The following is an 18653-nucleotide window of genomic DNA, read 5'->3' as shown; positions in this document are numbered from 1 at the left end:
AAGCAAATTAGATGACAGGACATTCCTAATGGTAAAGCCATCTTGCATTGTTGAAATAAAACAAAATCAAATTTTTAATAATTAAAATAAATTTTCTCAAGAGGTTTGTTGACAAATACATTCAGGATTTTTTTGTGTCTCCCTTTCCTGAGTTAGGTCCATATATTTTTCATATTTATACTGAGTCCCTCTAACTTTGTTGTATAGTTTAAAGTGCTTTCTTACGACATTTGTGGACTCTGTTTCTGTGGAATATCATAGACATCTGAATAACCCGTGAAAGTTTTATATGGAAGCATTTCTAGTCATTGAAATGCTAGTCTTTCTAGTCTTTCTGTTAATATCTAGAGGAATGTTTTGATGATCTGTTTACTTACTCATTCTTCTTTTTCTATAAATGTTCATAGTGAAGTAACACTCTCAGAAATGCATTCTGAATGTTTTCATTATCACTAATCAGAGCCACAGACTGGTTGTGGCGGTGCACACCTGTATTCCCAGTATGCAGGTGGATGAAGTATGAAGATGCCAAACTCAGTACAACCTGGGTTACACAGTAAGATTGTGTACTAAAAAGATAAGAAAGGGAAGATGAGTGAAGACACAATAAGGAGGAGGAGGACAAGGAGGAGGAGGAGGAAAAGAAGAAGAAGAAGAAGAAGGAGAAGCAAAGAAGGAGGAGGAGGAAGGGAAGAAGAAGGAGGAGGATGAGAAGAAGAGGAAGAAGAAGAAGAAGAAGAAGAAGAAGAAGAAGAAGAAGAAGAAGAAGAAGAGGTTTTGCTTTATTCTCAGAGGTCCATGTGTACATTTTTTTATTTAAAATAAATTTATTTCTTACATAATATATCCTGAGTATGATTTTCCATATTTCTTCTCCCAGTTCCTTTTTACCTCCCTTCCTATCCAAATCTATTGGAAAACAGACAGTTTTCTACGGGTCAATAATAACACATAAATCAATAAGATAAAAAAAACCTATTACATTAGAGTTTGACAAGTCAAACACAGAAAAATCAAAGACCCACTTTTTAGCACAACCAGGAATCCCATGAAAACACTAAACAGGAAACTGTAATGCGAAGGACCTGGTACAGACCTGTGCAGCCCCTGTGCATGCTGCCTCAGTCTCTGTGAGTTTATATGAGCTTTGACCATGTTGATCTGTAAGTCACTGTACATGGAGAAGTTAAGCTGGTGCCTACATAGAGCCCTGACCGCTGCGTTTCAGCATCTTTGGCACACAAATACACTCTGCATGCTGCCCAAGGACAACTATAAATACCAAAGCAGTCTCAAATGTTTGATCTTCGATGCCATCCTGCCTGCAAGATATGTTAGAGCAATGGTGGCACAAAGCTTATAGGAGTAATGAGCCAGTATCTGATTTGACTTAAGGCCCCCTCTATGAGATGGGACCCAAGCTTAGTAACACTTGGGTGACCAACAACTAGAGACTAGATAGCCAAAGGACCTAGCGTAAAACCAAATATTACTGGTCTAAAAATAAATAGCAATAAAATGGCTCCTAATGACATTCTGCTATCAGAGAAGCTTCCTCCTGCAGCTGATGGGAAGAAATACAGAGACCTACAGCCAGATATTAGGCAGAGGGTGAGAGAACATGGAACACTCAGCGTTAAAAGGGACATGTTCATCAAATTCCTCTCCCTCCGGGCTCAGGGAACCCCGTGGAAGAAGAAGCAGGAAGAGAATAATATCCCGAGGGCTTAGAGGACACCAAGAAACCATGCGAACGAGTCTAAACTTTAAATTTGATTCCTTTATACCATGTTTTTGATTAATCTTTCCACTGACTTTCCATACTCTTGCTTTCACACCTGTCTTTTTAACCGACGGTTTTACATTGTGTCTTCTAAATCCTATGTATTCCACTGTGCTGCTTTATCTCACGTTCCTACTCTCCATCCCTTGAGTGCCTCTTTTTCCATTTCCCACTTCCTGCCTGTGCCGTGCGCATCCATCCTTCAGGGGATACTTTGTTCTCACTGTGGAAAGCTGCCTCTAGTTTTTAAAGTGAGCAGAACATGCCAGTTCTACAAAGTGTGTCACATACTGTCAAATATGCTCATTGTAAGGTCCAAGGTTTCTTCCTCCTCCATTAGATAGCCACAGCGATGTAGTCGTGGTAAAGGCAGGCATGTGGAACACCAGGATGAGTCTGAGGCACTCATCCATTTGTGCCTGCGAATGCCCGTGGTGCATGATAAAGTGTACGTGTCACTTTGTTTTATAGGCGAAGAAAACTAGACAACCCAATATGTACCCTATAGGATTATATAACACCCAATTTATGTTGGAAGGCATTTCTGGTTATCTTTTTTTAACAACAACAACAACAACAACAACAAAAAACAGATAAAAACCAAAATTGTTAGATAGCACCAGATGTCAGACAAGAAGAGCTGTCATTTCAGGGTGAGTTGTGACCGGATAGGAAGGAAGTCATGGGGCCACTCTCCTTGATGACCTCTTCATGGTGTACCATGTGAATGCTCGCTCACTGGCCCAGAAGGAAGTTAGACTCTAGAAAACATCTTTAGCACAAGGCATTGGGAACCAGATTTCTGGGTGACAAAAATAATTATGTGTCATAGCAGATAGGATGGTAGACTGGAGAAAGCCCTAAAAGAGATCTAGGAAAACAGCAGATGGGGTCGCTGTTTTTTTTTTTTTTAACTGTTTGTTCTGACAAACATCCTACGTACAGCTGTTAAAAAAGATTGTGTTTTTAGATTTTGCTATACAAGAAGCTTTAAGGTTGTAAAAGGAGAAAATATGTAATTCTATACTTTATAAACAGGTTAATAACGTTTAAGGATTGTGTCCTATTTATATCCATACAAACCCAGCTGATCCCTGGAAATAACTTTTCAGAAGCCCCTTTCCACAAAGAGTGTTCTCATGAAGTATATAGTAATGACTTTAAATTGTACTGCATGTGTAGCCCACTTAAGTAAAATGAAATAAGTAAATGCACATTTGAAATTTAAGTAGACCTTTAGCAGTATTGATTAAAAGTTAATCCAAATCCTAAGTTATTACTCATCATAAGGATTTATTACATTCGTTAGTCAGTAGGATATATACACATCTATATTAACTTTATTTCCACAACTCCTTAAATATAACTCCAAACAGACTTAAGCTTAGGTATCTAAATGATGTTATGAATGGCTTATAAGGTAATCAGAACAACATTTAAAAGATCAGCTCTCAACACCACCCTTCTCTACCACTGCTAGTGAGGAACGGCAACTAGGAAAGCTGCACATGCTCTGTGGACGTGAATATGAGGCAGCTGAGGGACGTACCAGGATCTACAGTGTCCTAAGGTGCCTGTCCTGACCCCGTCATTGTCTCATCATATTTACATACCATGTTTACAAGTCAGTTATCAATACAGTGATGCGTTAGTGGAATGTTAATAATAATAATTAGGTTTAAGAAAAGAATTATACAAAGTACCATGTAAATTATATTTTCTTGCAACTCCTCAGAAGGTACATGTCTGCCTTGGAGATCACAGTTTTGGAAATTTTGGTGCTACAGTGAATAGTTTATTCATGTGTTCAGCATGACATATACTTTAAGTTAAGGCCTGCTACCACAGAGCAATGACTAAGGGCACAGGCCCTTTCTCTTAAGAATTTCTTATTCAAGTGAGAAGTTGTACGAGTATCATATATTTTTTAAAAAAACATTACTTCAAAGCCAATGACTCCTTAACTCCAAATTTTACCTCACGAAGGGGTTAGAAGCTTCTAGCCTGTGGACTGGTCGGGAATGTTTTTTTAAATTTTATTTTATTAATTTATTCATATTACATCTCAATGGTTATCCCATCCCTTGTATCCTCCCATTCTTCCCTCCCTCCCTCCCTCCCATTTTCCCCTTACTCCCCTCCCCTATGGCTGTGACTGAGGGGGGACTTCCTCCCCCTGTATATGCTCATAGGGTATCAAGTCTCTTCTTGCTAGCCTGCTATCCTTCCTCTGAGTGCCACACAAAATTTAATTTAACGATACAGGAGACAGAGCAGCCACCAGCCTGAGGTTGTGTAATATTCCACCTTTGCTCCTCCTCTGCCTGCTCTGTTGACCAGTTTCCCCTTTAAACGGTGAATGCCCAGGTCCCTCCTGAGCACACGGTGGATGGGGCTGCCTTCCTCTTAGGTGTTCCTTCCAAACTGAGTTTGTAGCTTACTTCTCAAAAGCAAATGTGTGACATACCAACATTTTACGCCTGAATCTGAATTTTCCTACACCCCAAAACATGGTTAACGATACCAACTGGGCAGCAGTCTTATGAATTTTCTAATAACTCAAATACAACCACCACGGTAAGTAAATGTATGTCAAATGTTTGCCTGTCCCCAAGATATGTTGACGAGCGGGATTTTCAACACACTTAAAAGCATACATCAGGGTTTGTTCCCACGCCACCCACATGTGTCTCCGGATTCATCCCAGTATATAATACCATATTTGACACGTGATCCGGGTTGTAAGCTACACATGACAGTAAGCCGTGTAGACACAGCACGGGTCCGGCTTCTCTGCTGGAGAGCCGAGAAGCCTTGATTACCTTTCTGCACAGCCGTTGGGAGTTCTTGGAGTTTCCAAATGGACCAAGAGTCGATCTTCATGCTAATTCTTTTCTTTCTCGATTTTTGTTGTCTCAGGGCTTGCTCGGCTTCGGCCCTGTCGGTTTCCAGACTTTTAACGAGGTGAATGGCCTCGGAGAGCAGCGACTCCATTTTCCTCTTCAGCTCCGGACACTTCTCATCTTAAAATAGGAACATCATTCGTCCTCGTTAATCACTCAGGGCCCTCAGCAATGTGACAGGACGGGGCTCTTCCTTGAAGCAGTCCGTCAAATGTTTGCGTATTTAAGAGAACGTTAGAAAAGGTAAGCAATCTTTGAGAGGCCCTTTGTAATGTACAACAGAGCCGGGCATGATGGCACCGGCCTGTAGCATCAGCACTTGGGAGGCAGATGCTGCTAGGTTCCTATTGGTTCACGGGCAGTCTGGGCTGCAAAGAGGTTTGCCTTGAAGACAAACAAAAGGTATTTAAAATTATATAATCCAGGCATGAGAATACTATAAAGATGATGTCATGTTCTTTGGATGCAGAATTTTCAGTGAATACATAAAAAGCGAATGCGAAGCCTCAAGCAGTAACTTTAAGAGAACCGCGCCGGCTGCTTTATTTTTAAGTCTTGGCCATATTCCCTCCCAATCTTTCTGGACACACGGAGCAATTTAAATCAACACTGAAGATTACTCAGTTCCTGGAAAAGAAGGCATTGATATTCTTCACCCTTATCAGATAATAACTTCTCCACTTAACCTTGGCAGAAATTTCTAAATTCTATTTATTCAGCCTTAATTAACTCTGTTAATGAGAGATGCCTGTGATCTCTGGTTCATAGGTCTGGAATAATATGGCTTACTGTTAACATAGTATTACCAGAGGTATTCATTCATCTGCTTGTGAACAGAATGTGTACAAGGCTTATTATTTTCTCCAACAACAATAATATTCTTTCCTCTAGAGAAAACAAGGTAAGGAAGATAGGCGAGAGGCCTGTTCTGCTCATATTTGTAGCTATAAATGCTGACTTTTGCCAACAGGTGACATGACAAGAATACATAAGCACAGCGTCAAGAAAGAAAAGGACACCACGGAGCGGAGGTGGGAGGTAAGACAGTGAAATAGCATAAAAGAGGAAAGCAGTGGATACATCCCCCCCCTTTTTTTTTCCTTTCGAGTAACAATGACAGTGATTTTCCTGCTACAAGGCAGTATAAATGGCACAGTGCTTACAAAGGCAAGACAGACTGTTGCATATTCGCTCCTATCCTAGAGACCTTGTGGAAGACACTGACATGTACCCTTAAAAGAACTAATTTTCATGGGTGAAAATAACTTTCTGCAACCCCAGCTTTATCTTGGTCTCTTTGAACCCGCTGCTTGCTTTCATCCTGCGTGTGGTTTTAAGGAACTATTCACCGCAACATTAAAGATTTGTGAGTGACTCTATGATCCATCTCCCTAAGAAGTCAAAGGCTAAAATACGCAAAGATGCTCGTGCCACTGACAGCCACGGCACTGTAGTTCACCGATCCGCATGTGTTTCCCCAAAGCTGTTCATTCTGTTTTTACAGATTACCTTTCGCTCGCTCTTTAGTGGCATGCAAATGAATATTATATGTGTAAGTGACCTGTGGTGCCTTGGATCTGTTGTCATGTACATCTCTGTAATTGTCTGCCTCCAAATCAACTCACTTAGTGTGTGTGCAAACAATGGTTTTCACTTTTTAACACAAAGGCGTTTAACAAGCCACTATGTTCCTGGCAACATGTACGTCTTAGTTTCACATCTGCATATTTCTGATGAATGTTAGGCTAGGTACTTTTACTGTGACTGTGGCCATCAATGGCTTAATCTTTTTTTCTTCCCCATGTATGATGTATAAACATGGAAGTTTTCATCTTCTCCATAGGCATTAATACAGAAAATGAATAATTAAATAAAATTAACCACTCAAACTGAGCCTCAGAATGAATGATGCTTTGAAAACAAAACATTCTTCCTTTTATTTTTTTTTATTTTTATGTATTTGATTTTATTTATTTATTTATTTTTTACATTCTTCCTTTTAATGAAAAGTCCTGAGTTCATTAGTTTTCCTCCAGTAAAAGCGTTTGTGAATTTTTGTGACAGGCAAAGATGAGAAATTTAGTATAAACTCAAGCATATATTCAGATATGTTGAGATAAGATTAATAATATTAAGCCAACATTTAAAATGTGCAACTGTTTTATTAGGTTGTGGTAAATTGTGATCATATGGAACCGACTGAACCATAGCTATTTATATTTCAATTTGAGTTAAGACTAAACTTTAGATTTACCTTCTTCAGTCTTAGTGATCACATGGCAACTGAAACAGTAGCTCTCTGTGCATAATGGCTGCCACACTGGAGAGACAGACAGACAGCACCTTGGTCACATAGAAAGTTCTATCAGTGATTTTCAGTTGCTATTTGCTCCTTGAGCTCTGGGCAGGTGTCACTATGTACCCACAACTCAGGCCAGTGTCTGGAACAGAAGTCATTAATAATAATCAACACTAGCTGAAGGCATGCTCGTCAGAATGGGATAGAGGGCTCTTTCCATATTCGATATCCAAAAAACTTGTAAAAATACTAACTGTGGATATTAGAAATATGCTAAATAAAAGGTCGGAGACCTGTAAGCAATTATACATATCTAAGCATGAAAAGCAAACTTACCCCTTCCTTTTTCTGGGTGGACTACTTTCTCTGGAGCAGAGACACCCAAATCTCCTTTTTCACCTTTTGCGGCAGAAGTCCTACATATACACAAACATAACAAGAGAGAGAACATCAACTTGTAAAAGACATTGAAATTAGGTAAACAAAATTTGGGAAAGCATTTGTGTGGAATGTTAAATGTCATTTACATGGTAACCCTACTCAATAGTGGAATAAAAATAAGACAATTGTACTATCTAATATTAGTTATACTAGAATTAATAACAACTTCTAAAATGAATCATGAATGTCTTAAACTTTCTTGAGAGGACATTAAAACTATTTTTATTTAGAAATTCTTTTTTTATTAATTTTTATTTTTTAAATTAATTTATTCATATTACATCTCAATTGTTAGTCCATCCCATGTATCCTCCCATTCCTCCCTTCCTCCCACTTCCCCCCTACTCCCCTCCCCTCCCCTATGTCTGTGTCTGAGAGGAAATAGAAGGATCCAGCGGGTCCTGGAGAACTACAGGCGAGTCTGGGCCCTGGGGTCCTCTGCAAACTGTGGCAACAGCCAAGGAAAAAAGAGGCAGTAAACCTCGAACCCCTACCCAGACTAGCCGATGGACAGGACATTCTCTACTGGTGAGTGGAGAAGGAGATCTAACTTTCACACAAACTCTGGTGCCCCATATTTGACCATGTCCCTTGGATGGAGATGCCTGGTGGCACTCAGAGGAAAGATAATAGGTCACCAAGGAGAGACTTGATACCCTATGAGCATATTTAGAAATTCTTATTCCCTAGAGAGTTTGTGAGGTGCAGCTTAACTTATAAAGTGTGTGTGTGTGTGTGTGTGTGTGTGTGTGTGTGTGTGTGCGTGCATGCGTGTGCACGTGCCCTGTATGTATTTGTGGGTTCTTGCCTAGCGGACGTCAATATTAGACCCCTGGAGCTGAGGTTCACTGATGTGATCTGCCTAGTGGAGGTGCTGGGAGCTGAGCTAGGGTCCTTTGTAAGAGCAGAGTACACTGTAAACTACTGAGCCATCTCACCCGTACCAAGAGATGTTGGCTTGACAATCAATTGGATGAGAAAAACTTTGTTTTCAGACTACTGAGATCTGAGTAGTCAGTATAAGCTACAAAGGATGAAGCTAACAACTTCAGACTTAAAGTTAGCACAAAATTTTTGCAAAAGTAGCCAGAAAAAAAATGTCCTTTCCTTTCCAAAGCAATCTTTCTGGGGTTTGATTAATACAGTATTTCTTTTGGATGGGTTCAGCAGGTTTTATTTATATATTTTAGCCTTATATATGTAGTAATAATTATAACAACAATATAATATATTAGAAACTATAATACAATATTTCTTACTATTAGTATTTCTCTAGTCTAATGCTTGGATGCTAAACCAAGTCTTCCTGCATTTAAAAAATTTTATATTTTCACTGATAAAAAATTTAACATAAATCAGCATCAGTGGAAAGATTGATATTTTTTAAAGCTTTTACTAATTCATTCATTTTTATTGAAGAGTCATTAAAATTAACAAAAGCTTTATGCATACCAAATATCACTAGAGCTCATAAAAATGACTCATGTTCAGTTATTATCTTAAAGACCATATGTAATATCACCCTGCAGTAATACTTCAGCTTTTATAAAATTCACCATCAAGTTTCACATCTTGCTCTGGTGCATATCATTCCTATACATTTTAATATCATTAATATTTGCAATAGTTGCATATCAATACATTTCAATATTTATTACAAAAGCCTGGTTTTTCCTAAATTATATCCATCATCTCCTTTTATTTTTGGTCTTTTAAATTTCAGAACATTTTATTGAAAATTACAATTTGTGCTTGGATTTTTAAAATAGCACAAAAAATGATAATTGTCCCTAAATCAATGATTAAGTAACACTTTTCCCTTTGGCTTGCAATCTTCATTTCATGTTGTGGCATGTTACCATACAGAATTAGCTATAGTTCTGAGGGGTTTTGTTGTTGTTTGTTGAGGGATTTGTTTGTTTGTTTGAGTACCCGCTGTACAGTCCTGGTTACCCTGAGACTCTCTATGTAGGTCAGCCTGGCTTCCACCACACAGAGATCTGCCTGCTTCTGCCTCTGAGTAAGAAGATTCAAAGTATACATCACCACACCAGGCTAACTGTAGTCCTGTGTGTTGTCTTCTGAAATTTTGTTCTAATTCTAATTAATCTTTCTATTGTACCTTTAAAATCAAGTTACATAAAGTTAATTACTTTATTAAGCAGTCTCTTTTCTCTCTCGTTCTAGTCTTTATCAATATCTAAGCTGATATTTTGTCTATGTATACAGCTATGATAAAGAGTCCTTATAAAATATTTATTTAAAGGTAACCATTTGTGCCCAGCCTCTACAAGATATATAATATACCTGTATGTAATATATAAATATGTATATATGTGTATGATCTTTATCCATATTGTATTATTATAGAAATTCATTTCTTTTTATGGTATAACAATATTTGATTGCATACATGAGCCACCGTGTTTTAATTAACTGTCAGTTTTCCCGCCTCTTAGCTACTGTAAAGACTGGTACTTTGAACATTTGTGTTTAAGGATTCACTTGAAAACATCTTTTAAATCATTCGTGAACATAAATTTTAGAGGGTAAATGGCTTTTAGGATCTTGCAGGGTTAGATTTCTTTGTTTATTTGTCTTGTCTTGGTTTTGATGGAAGGCCTTACGAAGTAGCTCACGCTTGGAACCAGCTGACCGCCATTTAGCCTCTGCTGATACAGGAGTTAGCTTAGAGAGTGTGACGGCTCTACTTGGCTAAAGGTTTTATATTTTAATTGACAAATTTTTATACAATGTATTTTGATCATGGTTTTTCCTTCCCTCAATTCCTCTCGGATTCTCTCCCTATCTTCTTATCATCAAATTTTATCTTCATTCTCTTTCTCTTTTTAAACACACACACACACACACACACACACACACACACACACACACAGAGAGAGAGAGAGAGAGAGAGAGAGAGAGAGAGAGAGAGAGAGAGAGAGGAGAGAGAAACACACAAACAAAACCCATGAGGTTAAGTTTGTGCTGTCCAACTATTTTATAGCACAGGGCCTGCCCTGGAGTGTAGTTGATATGCCCAGGGGCACTCCATTGGAGGAAACTGATTTCCCCTCTGCCAGCACCTATCACTTCCAAATAGCTTCTTGTTGGGGATGTACTCCATGCTTACTCTTCTCCCTCCCCCTTAGTGCTATGACCCCACCTGGATTGAATCTATACAAGTCTTGTGCGTGTTTACACAGTCTCTGTGAACTCATATGTGCATCAGGCCCATTGTGTCTAGAAGACACTGTTTCCTTAGACCACTATACATTCTGCTTCCTACAATCTTTCTGCTTCCTTTTATCCATAGATCCTTGAACCTTGAGAGGGCTTTGAGGAAGAAATTCCACTTAGGATTTAATGCCCCAAAATACTCTGACTTCCAGCACATTGTCCAATTGTGAGTCTCTGTGTCGAATCTTACTTACTCCAAGAAACTCAGCTGATCATACTTGAGCAAGGCACTGATCTATGTGTATAGCAATATTTCACTAGGAATCATTTTACTGCTATGTTCTGACTAAAGGCTTTTGATTACTGGTACTATCTCTCCCCTTAAGTCTCATGTATCAGTCAGATTTCCTTTCTTTTTTTGACTCAGCTATGGTAGCCTGTATAGTTCTAGAAATTAACAGGATCACGTGATTTTATCCATTCCACCACTTTCATCTGTTAATTAGAAGGTTTAATCTATTTTCATAGAAGTCAACTACTCACAACAAAAGATTCACTTCTACAATTTTACAGCTGTTTTCTATAGTACTAATATTTGTATTAGTTCCTATATAACTGTCTTATTTTATGCCTATTTTATGTGTTGTTTTTGTGTTTTTCAATTATTCTGGTGTAATTTTAAGGATTTGTTTAGTCACTGTCAGTGAGGTGACATTTAACATTTAACAAAATTCAACTTATATGATAATGAAAAGGGTCTTGTTATTTAAACAGTATCAAACTGCTCTAGTATGTTTCATTTCATCTTTGACCTCCATCATATTTCATTACTACAAATAGTGCATTTATGTATTGTTTGATCAGTACCATACATCTATAATGCTGGGTTTTATTCACTTGTCCTTTAAATAATATAGGAAAGCAGCTATGAATCCAAGGTTATACTGAATCTTATATGTACCTTTGTAGCCTTTATCATTTTTCCTTATTTCTTAACATGGCCTTCAGTTAAACTATCTACTATCTTTTTGTTTCAGCCCCAAAAAGACCTGAATTATTTCTCAGGGGGTGGGTCTATTACTGAAGCATACCTTTCAGCTTAATTTTTTTTTGAGATGTCTAATTTTCTTCTTACTTAAAGACGCTTTTATAAAACTGGAGAAATCTTGGATGGCATAGACTTGTGTGAGATTTCTTCAGAAGTGTTCAGGCTTCCAAAGGGTCAGGTGACAAGAGGACTGTCCAACTGATGGAGTGTTTCTTATACCTGGCCAATTCCTCCTTCCTTAATGTTTAATGGTCTTTCTTTAAGTTGACTAATATGGCTTTTGGTGTCAATCTCTTTGAATTGATTTATTTGAATCTCACTGAGTTTAATAAAGTATAGGTATATGTATTTTGACAAGTATAGAAACATTTCAGAAAGAAGTTTGCCCCTCAAGATTCTTTTTCCTGTCTATGTCTCTTCCCTCACACTCGTGTGTGCATCAGTAGCATGGACTTACAGTGTGTTTTCCGTGTTTAGGTTTATGTGGTGCCTTTGCTATTCTTTATCCTTTGTGTTCACTGCTCAGACCCTGACGACCTATCAAGTTTCCTGATGGCTCCCTCTCTTCAAATCTGCCCTAGACAGCTCAGTGAAGATTACAATTTCAATTATTTTACATCTTATCCTCAAATTTCTTTCTAGTTAGTCTTTCATAATTTCCTTTTTATCAATATTCTTTATTTTTGAGTCATTATCATTCTGATATGCATAACTTATTGTTACTGCCTCCCTCTGTCTCATTGAAGATATTTAAAACAATTGATACTAATTTTTTTGTTGTTTAATAAGTCCAAACTCTGGGTTTTCTCAAAGATAGTTTGTTAATGTTTTTCTTTGGTTTTGAGAGAGAAAGTGTATTTATTTTTCTTTAAAGCATCATAAGTTTCATAGAGAGGTGACCATTTTAAGTATTTTAACATGAAATAGATATCAAGTTACTCAGGAGTGGATTGGTTCTTGATTGTTGTTGATTCATCTAAACATTTGGTCAAGTATCATGTGCACTTTTCAAATCTACTTCTCTGCCTCACTGATGAGCTATGGCTTCGTGTCAGTTATGAAAAGGAAAGAAAGGGAAAGGGAGGGGAGGGGAAGTGGAAGGGAAGTGGAGGGGAGGGCAAGGGAGGAAAGGGGAGGGCAGGGGAGGGAAGAGAAGGCAAGGGAAGGCAAAGCAAGGGAAGGGAAGGGAAGGGAAGGGAAGGGAAGGGAAGGGAAGGGAAGGGAAGGGAAGGGAAGGGAAGGGAAGGGAAGGGAAGGGAAGGGAAGTGGAGGGGAGGGCAAGGGAGGAGAGGGGAGGGCAAGGGAGGGAAGAGAAGGGAAGGGAAGGGAAACAGAATAGAACAGAACTGTCCAACTCAGCAAACTGGCTCTGTTCTCTAGAACCGTGTCGTATTTGTCCAGCCTCATTACAACCTTGTCTCTGCCTAAGGTTCCTGCCCACGGCATACACAGTTCAGCCAGAAAGGAAAGATGAGCGCATCACCAGTTATTCTGAGCACATTTCTAACCTTCACATCTGCCTATTTCTGGAATCCCTGACTTTAAAAGTTTTGGAAAACCTCATTCTGTATATCACATCCATTTCCCCCAACCCCTTTCTTCCCAGGCATTTTGATCTATCTGTGGCTTGCTCCAGTTATTATCCGTCGCCACAGGCAGCTGTAGCGAGCATGAGCATAGTATACACTGCCCGGAAGCCCTGCAAGAGCTGCGATAGGAACTAGTCAGGCAGGCCAAAACCTCCAAGCGGAAACTTTTGGAAATAAAACTTCATTTCCTCTGGCACTAGAAATTCACAGCACAAATATGGGACACTCTCGTGGGTGCCGCTGACACAGGAGAAGGGAAAACCGGCGCTGTCAACTGCCTTGATGTTCTAGCTCAGTGGGCTGCTCCGTTAATGGTTTTCTCCACGGTTGATGCCAACTTTTTGCTAGATTCTAGATATCTGACAGCGTTCGTTCTCACATGAGTACTCTATCTCACCCATCCCTCTCTCCTCAACAACTCCTCCAGTTCCTTCATATTTTAATATCTAACATGGAAAATAGTTCAGTTTTCCACCCATTCTGAAATAAAATTTGTGACCTGTGTACAACTGAAAGTTCGACATCTTAGAGAAAATGAAGAAATCATTACAGTTACTTACCATTCTTCAAAAGAAGCTGCAAACTGTCAAAACAAAAGAGTGCAATAATATGAAAATGTTAACATATCAAAAAAACAATTGGTAAATTTCACTTAAAATCCACTGAAATTTAAACTCACTGATAAAATTTAGTTCTTTGTTTCATATAATTGGTAATATTATACTTTCCGTTGTTTCATGAAATTTGTGCATATATTATATATACACATATATGCATGTATGTGTATATACATATATACATCAATCCCACTTCTTTTCATTATTACAAGATTTTTCCACATTTTAAAACCCATGTACTTCCAAACCTTAACCATTTAAATGCTTCTTATCCCCAAAATACTTGCCACACAGTTATAGGTGCAGTTAGTGAGTCTTAATGTGCTGCTAAAGCATGCTAAACACAAAACCTATAAAAATATGGAATAAATTCAGATTGCAAAAACGTGTGCATCACCGAGGGGTGGGTGAGCGACTGGAGATATGATAGGATGCTAACTTTCAGAATGGGAAGATAAAAAATAAATACCTAAGTATAGGATTGTAATGTTCTTTACAAAGATGGCTGGGTGCTATGGTACACAATTTTAATCCCAGCACTAAGAATGTAGAGGCAGGCAGAATTCTGTGACTCCAAGGACAGCCTGGTATAAGTAACATATTCCAGGCCACTGAGGAGTACATAGTAAGACTCATTCAAAACAAAAATAGAACAATAGGATTTTTTATTTCAAATGGAAACAGTATTGACTTGAGAAGGGAACTTTGAGGATTGCATGAGGAGAAGACAGAACTGACAGAAAGCATCCTTGCAGAAGAGATGATGACATCCACAGAGGGTGTGGCCAAAGCTGGGAGAGAAGCTTCTCTAGGGGGTAAGAACTGATGTTCTTCATATTCAACGGTGTCTTTGGGTGAGATGACAGCAGTTTGAGGTGAAGGAAGAGACATGAGCTTTTGTACAGAGAGGAGCACTGGAGTTACAAGCATAGATTACTATGGGAAGTTCTGATCGACAACCAGAATAATTTCAGAATACCCTTAAAGACACCATCAGGGTTGACTTTGGTCATTACAAGTAGATTATTATAAAGTGGACTATTCAAGAAAGCCCTGCTGTACTCTTCAGCATTCCAGGTCTAGGTGTGAATCTGGGAGACACCACAGAGATTCACAGTTTGCATTTTGTCATTTCAGAAGGATGGTAGAATAGAAAAATACATGCAAGCACGTGTAGCAGTCAGTATAGATTCTAAGAGATGGATTAAGGCAGATGGCAATGAGTGAAAGGAAACAATATCTATATCAGGTTTTGAAGACACAGGCTTTAAGTAAAGACAAGAACAGAATGAGAGAACTCAAGGCTCCAAGAGTTAGTAGAGAACCAGTCAATAAATGTGAAGCTTCAGGGTTAAAGAACATCATAAACAATGAAAAATCTTCCAGTTAAAATTGGAGCACTTCCACATTCCTGTTTTGTAACCTCTTTGCTGGCAGACTGTCAGGGATAGATGTGACCATACAGCATTAAGAGGAGGTGTTCAGCTATCAGACACACCTGTCCTGGAGGCTGACTCTGCAATGACTATGTGATCTTAAGGAACATAGGATGCTGAGGTCATTGAAAGTGATTAATAAACAGATATGGACAATTTTTAAATTTTTATTCATTATAAATTTGTCAAGTTACAACCTGATTGCTATCCCCTTGCTCTTATATTCCTGTTCTCGCCCTCCCTCCACCTTCCATCCTATTCTGCTTCCCTAGAACCTCTGATAGGAGGGGACCCTCCTCCCTCACTGTCTGGCCTCTGCCTATCAGGTCTCATCAAGATAGTCTATTGTCAGCTTATTGATAATATTGTTATTATTCTCTTTGGGCAGCATTATATCAACATTTTAGATGTTTTCTATATATTTTATAACATGCTTTAAAGTCATAATTTGAATTAAAGAAAGAGAATTTTTTAAACTCAATAAAATTCATTTTAAACTAAGTAAGATAACCTTAGGATATCTTAGGTTATCTTAGGTCCTTAGGTAACCTAGGACAGCAAAGTGGAAGAGAAAGATAATTATTTACTTGTATGGAAAGTTATCTGTGATTTCTTTTCATATTATTTGTCATGGTTCCTACTCTTCAGAGAAATAAAATATACAGAAAACATAATCAAACATCCATTGTGAAGATATTTCTTTCCAAGGTCATTATGGCTTGAACTTAAAATGTCCCTGACCAGCTTAGTGTGTTTGAATCCACAGTCAATGGTGCCTTTAGGAAGTAGAGCCAGTCACACTTTCTACTGGGTCTCTGCTTCCTATTTTGCCAATATGTGAAGAAATAATCTAGGGTCCTAGCTGCACTCTCCTGCCACTGTGGTGCGCTCTGACTGATGCTTTGTCTACGCCGCCATCATGAGGTATATCTTTCAATCTGTGAGCCAAAGTAAATCATTCTGATGGTGCTTTTCGGTTAGTATTCTGTCACAGGATGACAACAGATACATTTTTTTTTGGTTAAACAAGATGCTGAATTATTTTATATTATATTTTACACTGTGTCACTTCACAAGAACATGCAACGGTAATTCTATTCATGTAAGAGATATACTACAGAAAAATACCTGCTGTGGTTTACATGAGGATTTCAATACACAGTACCCATCCTAATTGTGTGTCAAGGCATCTACAGCTCTGTTTTTATTGTTTAAAATAGCATGCATAGTTGAGAAGTAGAATGTGTATGGATTAGGTAGCACACCCCATCGATAGATCTGGCCATCGATAGACATCATTCTGTTCTCTTTCTTTATGTATGATTACACACCCAGGGACTCACCTGCTATGTGATATGCAACTGTACTAAGTTTGGAGGTATATAGGAAAACAGGTGCTGTCAGAGGATAACACTGAACAATCTTATTCAATCATAATGTATATCAATATTCACAGTAATAGCTCATGTGTGTGCACTATGGTCCTTCTTATTCTGTCACTTGACCTAACATGCTGTCAGGGTCTCCTCATACCTTCCTATGGTCATACAGCATGTCTCTTCAAAGCCTGGGATCTTAACCATTGATCTAATGCCTCTCAAAAGAGATGGCTGCCTACAGCAGAAAATTCTCTAGGTCAGATCCAGGGGCCAAAATAAAGTAACAGAAAGAGGACAGATGTGTGGCAAGTCCACTCCTCCGTCTGAACACTGTGTTAGTTTTTCAGAGTGCTATCTTAGTAACAGGTAGGAGAAGTTTTTGATTTTTTTCAATAAGCCATTCCTAAGTGAAACGATCACAAATTGCAGAGAATTCAATATGAATTCTTTTTAGAATTTGACAGGTTAACATGACCAAGAAAGAGCCATTACATCTTCATCCACAAACCTAGTGTACTTATTTAGCAGTAAGAAAATGGCAAACTGACCTTTTAGACTACAAACTTACTTATCACTTAATCAGTTTGGTGCCTCCCACTCTAAGATGTGAATTATGTTTGGCTTTTAGTCATATTGGGTGATGGAAATGACAGCTTAGCATTATGGTTTATGTTAAGGAATACACAGATAGGGGGGAAAATCTGTTTAATGAGGTCATTGCACCCTCTGAAGTAAGACTTTCAAAAACCATGTCTAGACAAGTAAAGTAATCATCTGAGCTAAAATTCTGAATTTTATAGAAATGATTAAAATAATTCCCTATCGTCCTTACATAGCAACGCCTTAGTGTTTATAGAATTTATCCACAGTAGTTAAATAAGCCACTCACTTGTTTCAAATGTTCCTGTATCTTGGATTCCACATCTTCAATGTGGGCGATCATTTTGCTGACGCATGGTGAAGGGATGTTGACCAAAGCACAGCTGTGTCGCCGGCTCGGGTAGCTGAAGTAGATGCCTTTATTCACCTCTACAGGGTTGCAGACAGTGGGAGAAGTCAGGGGTCGGGACAGAACAACACATGGTTTGAGACATGCAGCGGCGCTCCTGTATATTTGTCTCGGGACTCAAAATATCTAATCAATGTGTTAAAATGCTGAACGGTATTTCAAGCTTTAATGGTTCAAATAAAATAATCTCTTAGGATAAGTGGATAAAAATATAGCAAATTGAAGTGAACCAGATAAGCCCACATGAAATGGGAAGATGGCCCCAGCAGCATGGAAATCTGGGTTTGGATCCCCAAAACCCATGTAAACGTTGGGCGAGTGTGACAGCTGCAGGGAAGCCCCAGGCATGGAAGGCAGAGTTTGGGGAGCTGGAGAAAAGAGCTGCCTAGCTAGACCAGTTGTAACCTGTAAACTCTGGGTTTAGGGAGAGAGCCAGGCTTGAGAAACACGGTGGAACGTGAGCAAAGAAGACACCTAGTATCAGCCATGGCCCTCCACACTCAATTATACACATGTGCACGCACATACACATATGTGTGCACACACACATTAGCACACAGAACTTATACATACACAAAAGAAGTGAATACAATCCACAGCACTGTGGACTAACCGTTGATATAAGAAATTTAAAACAACAGAAAAAAAGTTTTCATTCCTAAAATTAATCCTAAATCACATGTTAAAATAGCCTGAAAGACATATGTTGAATTTGCCCCTCCCGGAGATCTCACATCTTCCCATGTGACTAGCGGCCCTCCCTATACACTGAAGAACTCCTTCCTGGAACCCAGTGTGAGATGTTCCTGTGGAAAAATAAGTAAATAAAGGCAGATCTCCTTCCTCATTGTACCCTCATATTCTGGCTTCTGTTTCTGAAGATTGGAGTCTTGTGCAAAGAATGACTGATGTTCTCACTCCATCATTCAGGCTCCACTCCTCATAAAACCCGCTCGTGCTGGTGTGCCT

The 18653-nt window shown here is 38.7% G+C and overlaps 1 protein-coding gene across 4 annotated transcripts in view; it reads right to left on the bottom strand.

Annotated features, from left to right (window-relative positions):
- The window catches only part of CCDC178 (coiled-coil domain containing 178), a 321895-nt gene that overhangs the window by 271454 nt on the left and 31788 nt on the right, over window positions 1-18653 (bottom strand). For all 4 annotated transcript variants that reach the window (XM_084780437.1, XM_084780438.1, XM_084780435.1 and 1 more), the window contains 4 exons: window positions 17565-17704; window positions 13804-13826; window positions 7322-7401; window positions 4606-4806 (listed from right to left, as the gene is read on the bottom strand). In XM_084780437.1, coding sequence (XP_084636563.1) covers window positions 4606-4806; window positions 7322-7401; window positions 13804-13826; window positions 17565-17704 — 444 coding nt within the window. The remainder of the gene's footprint in view (window positions 1-4605; window positions 4807-7321; window positions 7402-13803; window positions 13827-17564; window positions 17705-18653) is intronic.

This window comes from Acomys minous (assembly GCF_964271855.1).
Source record: "Acomys minous genome assembly, chromosome: 4".
NCBI classification, from domain to species: Eukaryota; Metazoa; Chordata; class Mammalia; order Rodentia; family Muridae; genus Acomys; species Acomys minous.
This window is presented reverse-complemented; position numbering and strand designations above follow the sequence as displayed.